A 10,444-nucleotide genomic window follows, 5' to 3' on the forward strand; every position below is an offset into this window, starting at 1 on the left:
ATAATATGTTATGTAAAGAATATATATATTTAATTGTTAATACTAACTTTTCATTAATTAAGGAAAAAAATATTTCACATTAAAAAAATATAGAGTTCATCTGAAAATTTTCCTTTGTGCTTGATTTTGTTCAGCTTCTGAAACTTTTGTTTCGATTCGTTCTTTTCTTGGTTTTCTAGTGATAATTCGCCTTACGGGGTTAGAGTTTGACTTACACTTCTGTTGTATCTTACAAGAGATTGTCGATTGCGGCAAAATCTGTATTAAGGAGACTGATATTATCATGCTTCAAAATCTTCTTCTTTCATTCATCCAGTTCATCTGATAGTTTATTATATCTAGTTTATTATATTTTATTATTTTTGTTCTTCAATTTAATAAATTTATTATTATGTTCTTCAAAAAAAATTGTGAATTTAAAGGTAAATTTAAAAAAAAATTAGATTATAAAATTATCATGAAAATTTTGCACATAATCAAAATATTAAAATTTGATAATGTTAATAATTATATTGTATAAAAAGGCCTAATACATCACCAGCTCCTCGGACTTGTCCATAAAAGTAGATTAGCTCCCTAAATTTTACAAGTGTCTCACCAGCTCCTTGAATTTGATTATTTCGTATCACGAACTCCCTAAACTTGTCCATAAAAGTAGATTAGCTTCCTGAACTGTATAAATATACTTCCTGAATTTGCTTATTCTATAACAACTAAATACAAAAACCCATTAAACCTTAATTCTAAAAATACATCTTCATATATTCGAGATGTATTTTTTTCTCTTTTTCTACCTTTCAACCTATTATAAGAGTTTATGTTGGAAGTTTGAGAGATCGAATGGATGAAGATTGAGAGTTAGTATTATGTTTTTGTATTTAGTTATTACAGAATAAGCAAGTTTAGGGAGTTGGTGAGACACGTATAAAGTTTATGGATCTAATCTTTTTATGGACAAGTTCAGCGAGTTTGTGATACGAAATATTCAAGTTTAAAGAGCTGGTGAGACACTTGTAAAGTTTAGAAAGTCGATATATTTTTATGGAGAAATTCAGAAAGTTGGTGATGTTTTAGGCCTATAAAAAAAGGATTATGCAATAATATATGATGATTGAATGTACTATCTGGTTAATATAAAATTAAAAAAAAAAATATTTAGTTAGCACGGTTAAAAAAATTAAAAAAATTTCAATTCAAACTAAAATAAATGTGAACTATATATTATGCAACCTTTTTTTTTTATCATATATCATGCAACCTATTTAAATTATAAAATTTATCTAATTATTTGTTATTTTTAAAAAATAATTATATAATTTTATAATCTGTACAGGTTTTCAATTAGTATTAATATCGTAAAAAATGAAAGGAAACAATTCATTTTAAAAATTCGAAAGAATATTATAAAAACAAAGTTTATTCTATCCTGATCCTCCTCTCAACTAATCATTTTAAGGAAATTTTAGAATGGAATTTATAAAAGCTAAGTAATTTATAAATTTTCTAAATTTTAGGGGGGAAAAAAGGGAAAAAGTATTCTTACTTACAACTTTTCCCTTCCCCTAATATTAATATAAGATTTGAACCCCCTAGAATACTTACTTTTCAGCCGTCTTGCTTCTGGAGGTATTATTCATGTTACATAAATTGAAGTCAACTTAGCAAAAATAAAAAAGTTAGGAAGGTAATAAATAAAATAAATGCCAAAATTTACTTTATTCCTAATAAATGACAAAAGTTTACTTTTAGGTTTAATATGTCATGAATTTGTTGATCTCTTAAATTTATATGGTGTTGTCTTACTAGCTTCTAAAAGTGTCATAATTAAGTGTTTAAATCTAAAAAAAAAAACACATACAAATTAAAAAGTTAATTTATTTTAAAGACTTAAAATCATGAATTAAGCCTTTACTTTTTAAGGTTTGAATTTTTTTATGGATTTAAATAAATTGTAATGTATGTCACTTCAAACAAGTTTATGGGACAAATGGATCATTATAAGTAAGTTTAAGGGATCAATAGGTCATTTTAAATAAATTTAGGTGAGAAATATGTTATTTTAAACAAGTTGAGATGACTAATGGAACATTATGTAAGTTCAGAGGTTAATCAATCTTTTTGGACAAGTTTATGGAGTTTTGATGTATTAAACTTTACTTTTAAGAAGATTTACAAATTAGAACAATTTTATTTTAACTTTTAAAAATCCGGTTAATTTTCAGGCATTATTATCACATACTTCATGCAGTCATAAACTTTATTATTTTCACCTCATATATATAAGAGTAAATTTCAAATAAAACTCATGTGGTTTCACTAATTTTCAGATAAAGGACTGTGGTTTACTTTTTGTCAAAACGATGATTGGGGTTTTTAACTTTAGCAAAATAAGGACTTTTTCGATTGATACTATTAAAATCACCTTTGACGACTTCAAAAATGACATATTTTAAGAACTACTAATATTCTAAGCAACTTTAATTCTTCAACTTTCTTATTTTGAGATTATTTAGATGATGTTTGGTAAAGAGAGAGAAAATTAATGTTTAGAGAGAGAAAGTTTCAAAAAAGATGATTTTCGAAAATCGAAAATGTAGTTCCATAGAAAATATGATATTGAACAACTTTAATTCTTGAAAATTTTCATTTTCAAGTCGTTAAAGATGATTTTAATAACATTAAACCAAGTGTGAAACCTCAATCCTCGTTTTGACAAAAAGTAAACCACAATCCTTTATCTGAAAATTAGTGAAACCACAAGGGTTTTATTTAAAATTTACCCTATATATAATGTTATCACTTATCAATAACAAATCAAATTAAAGATATATATACATATATATACACGTGAATATTTTTTTAGTAAAAAATTAGCTCATGTTTTACACCATATTTCTTTAACTTTTTAATATTTTTAATATATATACACGTGGTTTTGATCTATTACTGATGAGTGATAACATGATATATATCATATGCAGTATTTGAATAACGAGATTAATGACCACATGATGTATAATCCAAATTAGAATTCTAAAATTAATTTTTGCTAGGAACATTATACACCTTATCCGAAGAAAAACTTTATAATGTACAAAGAAGTCTTTGTTAGGACAGTTGATTATTGGGTGTGATCGTGAAACACATAATATTGATTCTCTAGAAATATTAGAAAAGTAAGAGAGAGCACAACACTTTTGAACAACGACTTTGACTATCATCCCCATTTGTTTATCACATGTGGCTCCAATCAGCTGCACTTGGCTTCATTATACATCTCTTTTTTTCTTTGCATTTCATTTTCCCTTTAAAGAAAATAAAAATGAAAGGATGGAAGCTGGAAAGGAAAGTATCCAAACATCTCAACTAGATTGATAAATAGAGTATAAAATAATTATTAAAAAACCGCCTAAACCAAAATAAGAATCAGTGAAAACCTATACCGAGAAAAATCAATAAAATTATTAGTAATATAAGAGCTACAAAAATCTAGAGATGAATTCCACCGGTGGTTAAGACATGTAGCATTTAAACTGAACCTTTCAACTGCATTTGCAACTCAATTTCCTTCCCAATAATACATCCAATCTTGTCGCACCTCTCAAGGGACAACAACTGAACGAGTTCTGACAACGTTAACCATTATCCCTAGCCTTCGTAATAGCAAACGTAGCACCTTTGAATTCAACAACAAGGGTCATTGCAGATTAGAGCAGAATAGCAAAGCATCCGTGCAAGAACCTCTTGAGTTATCAAATCCATAAAAGCCGAGAGCGGAACCATTAACTAGCCCCTCTTACCAAATGGGATTTCCGTAGAAAACACTTTGCCAATACAGAAAATTTGTATTTTAGATTAACATTTTATGTATTTTGATTTGGTATTAGATTTTTGTTTTTAACAAAAGGTCAAGTTCTAGAAGAAGTCGAGATCTCCGAACATCTCAATCGGGTTAACATTCTTAGAAAATCTCGACAAATAATCAGACTCAAATATCATTAAAAGAGAAGGAATATAAAAGTAACAAGTTACAACCTTAGGGGGAAAAAAGGGGCAAAATTACACGCCACGAAATTATTCTTTTACCCTAAATATTTGGTATTTTTTAATCTCCATATATTTTTCTTTAATTTGGTTATACCTATAATTAAGCCTCTAAATTTCTATGATTTTAAGAATTAAGTTCCTAATCATTTATTTTTTTCAAATTAACCCTCTCAACTTTAATTTTCACTCATTGAACCCCTCAATAACGATTCGTTTAGCTAAATCGTTAGTGAATGGCTCAATATATATATAAAATTAAAGATCAGAAAAATGACTTTGTGTGCTTTACTTTAAACAGCACTATTTGAAATAATAATTGAATTTAGAATTTCATTTCCAAACTAATATAAAAAAAAAATATTCGATAAAATAGACTATACTTACTAACGTCATATACAAGCATAGTATATTAACTAACTTATAATAAATTGGTATATTTAATTCATGCTCATTTTTTATCGAAAAAAAATCATATTAACCCCTTGATCTTATAACTTTTATTGCCTATATTCTTTATAATTTTTATTGATTAATTATCACGAAGGAGTTCTAGCCAATTCTTGTCTTTATCCAGGCCAATCCAATTAAAACAAGCTACTTTTTTTTTTTTAATTTTTAATTTTCAAACGCATTATTCACTAATGGTTTACTTCACGAAACTGTTAATAAAAGACACAATGTGTGTGAAAATTAAAATTCAATGGCTTAATCTGAAAAAATAAAAATAAATAATTAGAAGCTCAATCTTTAAAAATAAATGATTAACAATATATTAAGTATATCTCTCATTCTCGATAAAATAACCAGAATTATATCTGGCGTGGATAAATATGTCTGAGATATGTCTTAGTCAAATGCTAGATTATTAAAGAAATTTAGATAATTAAAGCACAAACAAATTTTGATAGTCAATACAAAAATATTTCATTAAAATAGTCAAAATAACTCTAAATCAGCATCTACCTTTTTTTTTTGAATAAAATCAGCATCTACCTGGAAACAAGATGGACCTGAACTCCCTTAAATAAAAAAACATAAGAGGTTGAATACTACCATAATTCCCACTTTCCAGGAAATTTACTCTTCCTAAAGGCATTACACCATTTGGGTCCCTAAACTAAAGCTTCAAAATCAATTAGGACCCTAAACTATCAAAATTATCAATTAGGTCCCTAAACTAAGCAAAAATCATCAATTGAGTCCCTATCATATCTTAAAATCGGAAACTGTGACTATTTGATATAAACTATAATAATATCTGTATTGATTCAAAATGAGTTTAAGAAAGAATGTATGAAATTGTTCAACCGAATGATTTTCGATGAGGCCTCAATTGAAGATTTTTTTTTTAGAATAGGGACTCAATTGATGATTTTTAGCTAGTTCAAGACTTGATTGATGATTTTGATAGTTTAGGGTCCTAATTGACTTTGAAACCTTAGTTTAGGGACCCAAATGGGTGTTATGCCATTTTCAACGTTTACATAGTTTAAAGAAGGCATAAAGCCCATTTAGCCCCCTACACTATAGAGTCATAGTCAATTAAACCCTCATTCTTCTCAAATCAGCAAATAGATCCTTATACTATTTTTAAGTGGTTAACTAACCCCCTTCTCTGCTCTGCTCTGTTTTCCCCACTTTCAATTCTTCCTTTCTATAATGCTTAGACCACAAATTTATGGATGACCTCTCTCTCTTCTTCAATACCAGGAAAAGCCAACAGATTAAGATCTCCACTTTGACTCCTCTCTTCAATGGTTACGTCTCGACTAGTCTTATTCAAAATCATCAATCAGGTCCCTGAACTAGCTAAAAATCATTAATTGAGTCCCCATTCTAAACAAAAATCTTCAATTGAGGCATCATTGAAAATCATTCGGTTGAACAATTTTATACCTTCTTTCTCGAACTCATTTTGAATCAACATATATATTATTACAGTCTATATCAAATAGACACAGTTTCCAATTTTAGGATAGGATAGAGATTCAATTGATGCTTTTTGCTTAGTTTTGATGATTTTGATAGTTTAGAGTCCTAATTGGTTTTGAAGCTTTAGTTTAGAGACTCAAATGGATATAATGCCGGTAAAAAATGCTAAATTGCATCGGGTTTCAACAGATTAAAATAGAGAAAGCCTCTAAAACATAAAGGCAGCATGATTACAAGTGGGAGAATTCAAGAGAGAAGAAGATAGAGGAGGGGTTGATTAACCACTTAAAAATAGTATAGGAGCCTGTTTGCTGATTTGAAGAGGATGAGGATCTAATTGATTTTAGTTGTATAGTTTAGGGAGGTAAATGGGCTTTATGCCTTTAAAGAAAATACAGTTAGAAGATAATCTTCTATACGATTTTTCTAATTTTTCCTTATTTACTTACTAATATAAACGAATGAATAATTATATTATTACAATTTATAATGATATTTGTGTTAACTTGATTGAATATTCATAATTTCAAACTAATTCGGTGTACTTTGTAGGTTTCAATCTGTTTGGTGGAGAGAGTTTTTGTGAAATTAGAGGTTTGGAGCACGTTTAGAGGTTAATTAGTTAAAATCTCTAGTTGTATTTGATGAAACACGGTTTGAGGAAGCGGATTATACTCAAACCGCTAATTTAGAAAAAGCTGAGCTTTTTCAAATAGACGGTTGAAACATTTATGTGTCTTTAATAATATCAGCTATTAGGAATCAGCTAAGTTTTACCAAACAGTTTTCCACAAACAGCTAGTCAAATATGCTAAAGAAAAAAGATAATCATCTAATTATTAATGTAACATACTCAAAACAAGGGCATGTTCTAAAACTTTGAATGAGCTCAAAACCACTGGACTGCTGCCTAACCTACATCATGTGACATGTCACTAGCAATCTTCGAGGTTAAAATAGATATGCATATTTCTTGGTTTAGGGATCTTCGAGGTTAAAATAGGCACTTATGATAGAACACAACATGACATATTCACGCACTGTGAGTTCCTACTCGTGTCCTATCTCAAAGATTGGCCACAAAATAGTGAATTATGCACTAATTCCTGATGAACAAAGGAGCTGTCTAAGTGTTGATAAAACCTGGCTTTTGATTGGCACTAGAAAAATCAAACGCCTTGTTGACAAGAGGAAGCCAATGCATTCATGCTATTCATAACAACCATAATATGTTTTTGTTTAACCAAAGATCGAGACACGCGCACCTAACCTTACTGCAGATAGGATTGCAACGTGACCGTGAATATCTGTTTCCGATGGGGATTCATCCCAATAGAGATGGGAAATCCTCATTTATTTTTCCAAGGGTTGGGAATTCCATATAGACGGAGATGGGAAGAAGACGGAGACGGAGACCTCTCTACCCAGCCCAAGGGAAACCCCATCATGTCCAAATGGAGATTCTTACAGAAAAAACTATTCATATAATTATATTATAAATATATATTTATTTTCACTAATAAGATTTTTAATACAATCAGATAATTCTATGAAATTAATCTAAACCACAGTTGTTATAGGCGCATCTCGGGCAGGTGAGGCTCAAGGTCCTGCACCTAATAAGTCCTAGGCGAGGCTCTGTTTAAAAGGCTCCTGCCTTGTGCTCGTCGCTTGGGCTTCGCAGGAGCGTCTCTTCTGCGTGTTGATTAATGATTAGGTTTACCATTTTTTTAGTGCTCTCATTAAAATAAAAGGTTGATTAATCTCAACCACTTATGGGATTTAGTAAACTTAAATCTAAACTGTTGATCTAAGTAAAAAAGAATAAGAAGAGACATAAAAATAGAAGGGAGGGAAGAAGAGTAACAGATGTAAAGGAGATGAGCTCCAATGCGATGCAACACATGAAACCAGCAGATGTACATTTGAGGAAAGTACAAAAATAAACTTGGTGGGTTTGGCCATTTTTAAATACAGTCCCATGTTTCAAAACGTGACAAACTCGTACCTTGTGCTTACATTCGTTAGCAAACACAGTTCAAATGGGAAGACGGCGTTAAATCTGGTGACGTGACAAAAATGTCACATGTCCCATTTTTTGCCATGTCACCAGATTTAACGTGGCTTCCCATTTGGACCGTGTTTGCTAACGGATGTGAGCACAAGGTACCAACTTGTCACGTTTTGACACATGGGACTGTATTTGAAAATGGCTGAAAGCACATTGGTTTATTTTTGTACATTCCCTTTAATATTATGTTTTTATGTGCTTTTGTTCTGTTTGTGTGATTATATGTTTTTTACTTTAATCATATCTTGTATCTTAACTACTAATAGAGTATTAGTGACATTGCTAGTATAAAATATTGATAATTAGATTTTGTATCTTCTTTTTTTCATTTTTTGTGCCTTCTGTTTATGAGGGGCGCGGCATGAACCTTGCATCCTAGCCCTAGGGCCTTAATGCGCCTTGTGACTTTCAAGGCTATGATCTAAACATAATGAATTTTTATATAGATTATTTTTATGCTAACATTTATTACATTATGTTTACATGATTTTAGTATATTGTCAAATCTTAACTTAAAAAACTTAGAAAATTAGAATTTAAATAATGTATAATGGAGATCCCCACGGAGTCTTAATCTCCAAGGGACAGAAATGGAGAATTTTTTCTCACATTTCATTATCGGGGAAGTAGCCCCCATTCCCGTTCCGCCCCATTTACAATGCTATTTGTCAATATGACATAGCCAGGGGGAATCCACGCTTAAAAGGCTATGTGAACACTGAACAATATCAATATATTTCTTCTGTATTTCGTTAAACACAAACCTAACCAACATTTCAGCAAGACTAAACCAACAAGAAGGCCAAAAAACACTGCACAAAATAGCACAATTCTCCCAATTCCACTACTGCAAGTTGTTATCCATACATCATAGTTTGATTAAAAACAGAGTATAGTAACATCTAACATATGATATACATGAATTATTTACCAGTCTAAGCTGCAGGATTTGAAGAAGCCAGATTTTCCAGAGACACATTATTAAGCCTCTCCAGAGACAAAATAAGAGCTTGGGTACCCAAATTCCCTTCCCCATGAGCCTTGAGCGACAAATAAAGCTGTTGAGCCAAAGCTAATCCGGGCAGAGCAAGACCCATTTTTTGACACTCCACCAAACAAATTCCTAAATCCTTCACAAAATGGTTCACATAAAACCCTGCCTCAAAATCCCTCTTTAATATTCTAGACCCATATAAATCAATAGACTTTGACCCCGCAGCACCAGTAGATATGGCATTTAGATACAATTCTACATCCAATCCAGCTTTATATGCATACACAATCCCCTCTACTAACCCAACCATTGTAGAAGCTATAGTAATTTGATTTGCTAATTTCGCAAATTGGCCTTTACCTGGACTACCCATGTAATTAACCTTTCCCATCAGAGCAAACAAGGGACTCAATCGATCGATTGCCGCTTTATCCCCTCCAGTGAAAATTGCTAGGGTTCCATTCTTAGCACCACGATCGCCGCCTGAGACTGGGGCGTCAATTGAGTAGCAACTTTTGGCTGACGCCGCGGAGGAAATCTCAGAAGCCAGAGAAGGATCAGATGTGGTCATGTCAACGAGGACTCCGCCAGGACGGAGGCCTTGGAGAGCTCCGATTGCGGGATCGAGAAGAACGTGACGGACGTCCGAGGGAAATCCGACGATGGAGAAAACGACATCAGATTGGGAGGCGACATCAATTGGGGATTCTGCAAGGCGAGCACCGATGTCGATAAGAGGCTGAGCTTTAGAGAGAGTCCGATTGTAGACAGTAAGGGTATAGCCGGCTTGAATTAGGTGGGCACACATGGACCTGCCCATTACTCCGGTGCCAATCCAGCCAACGCGGGTGTTGGAAGGGGTGACGTAGTCGGTGGTCGTGGCTCCGGACATTGAGCGGTGGAGGAGGAGAAGTGAGAAGGGTAGTGTGAGGCGGGAGTGAGAACTGAGGAAGTGATGAGAGAGTGGGCGACGAAGTAGTGACACACACAATGGCATTTTGAACTACAATCATTGCTGAAATATTCTTTTATCTGTTTTTATTTTTTTTATGTTTTAGGTTGAATTAATTTTACTCCCAATTATAATTATGCACAATTATAAATCTCTTTTATGTCATATATTATCTCAATTCCCGGACAATTGCACCAAAAACTCGAGTTCTTTTTGGATTTCCTTCTTGATCAATGACAACCGCACCATTGTTATCATATGTATTATTATATCGTTATTATGTTTAAGTTCTCTACTAGGGCTGCACAAAACTAACCGGAAAACCGAAAAACCGATTTCCGAAACCGAAACCAAACCGAAAAATAGGTTAACCGTAACCGATGGACTAGTTTACGGTTTTTATTTTAAAAACCGATGGTTAACCAAAACCGAAAAATAAACCGATTAT

At 31.9% G+C, this 10,444-nt stretch overlaps 1 protein-coding gene across 1 annotated transcript; it reads right to left on the minus strand.

The window, feature by feature from the left end:
* Positions 1–7,522: 7,522 nt before the first annotated feature.
* LOC136204153 (probable 3-hydroxyisobutyrate dehydrogenase-like 1, mitochondrial) lies at positions 7,523–10,056 on the minus strand. The gene is made up of 2 exons (XM_065995351.1): positions 8,982–10,056; positions 7,523–7,674 (listed from the first exon to the last, which is right to left on the minus strand). The coding sequence occupies exon 1, from the start codon at positions 10,039–10,041 to the stop codon at positions 8,986–8,988; it is 1,056 nt and encodes a 351-aa protein (XP_065851423.1). The 5' UTR covers positions 10,042–10,056; the 3' UTR covers positions 7,523–7,674; positions 8,982–8,985.
* Between the last annotated feature and the right edge of the window lie 388 nt (positions 10,057–10,444).

This window comes from Euphorbia lathyris, chromosome 8 (genome assembly GCF_963576675.1).
Source record: "Euphorbia lathyris chromosome 8, ddEupLath1.1, whole genome shotgun sequence".
NCBI classification, from domain to species: domain Eukaryota; kingdom Viridiplantae; phylum Streptophyta; class Magnoliopsida; order Malpighiales; family Euphorbiaceae; genus Euphorbia; species Euphorbia lathyris.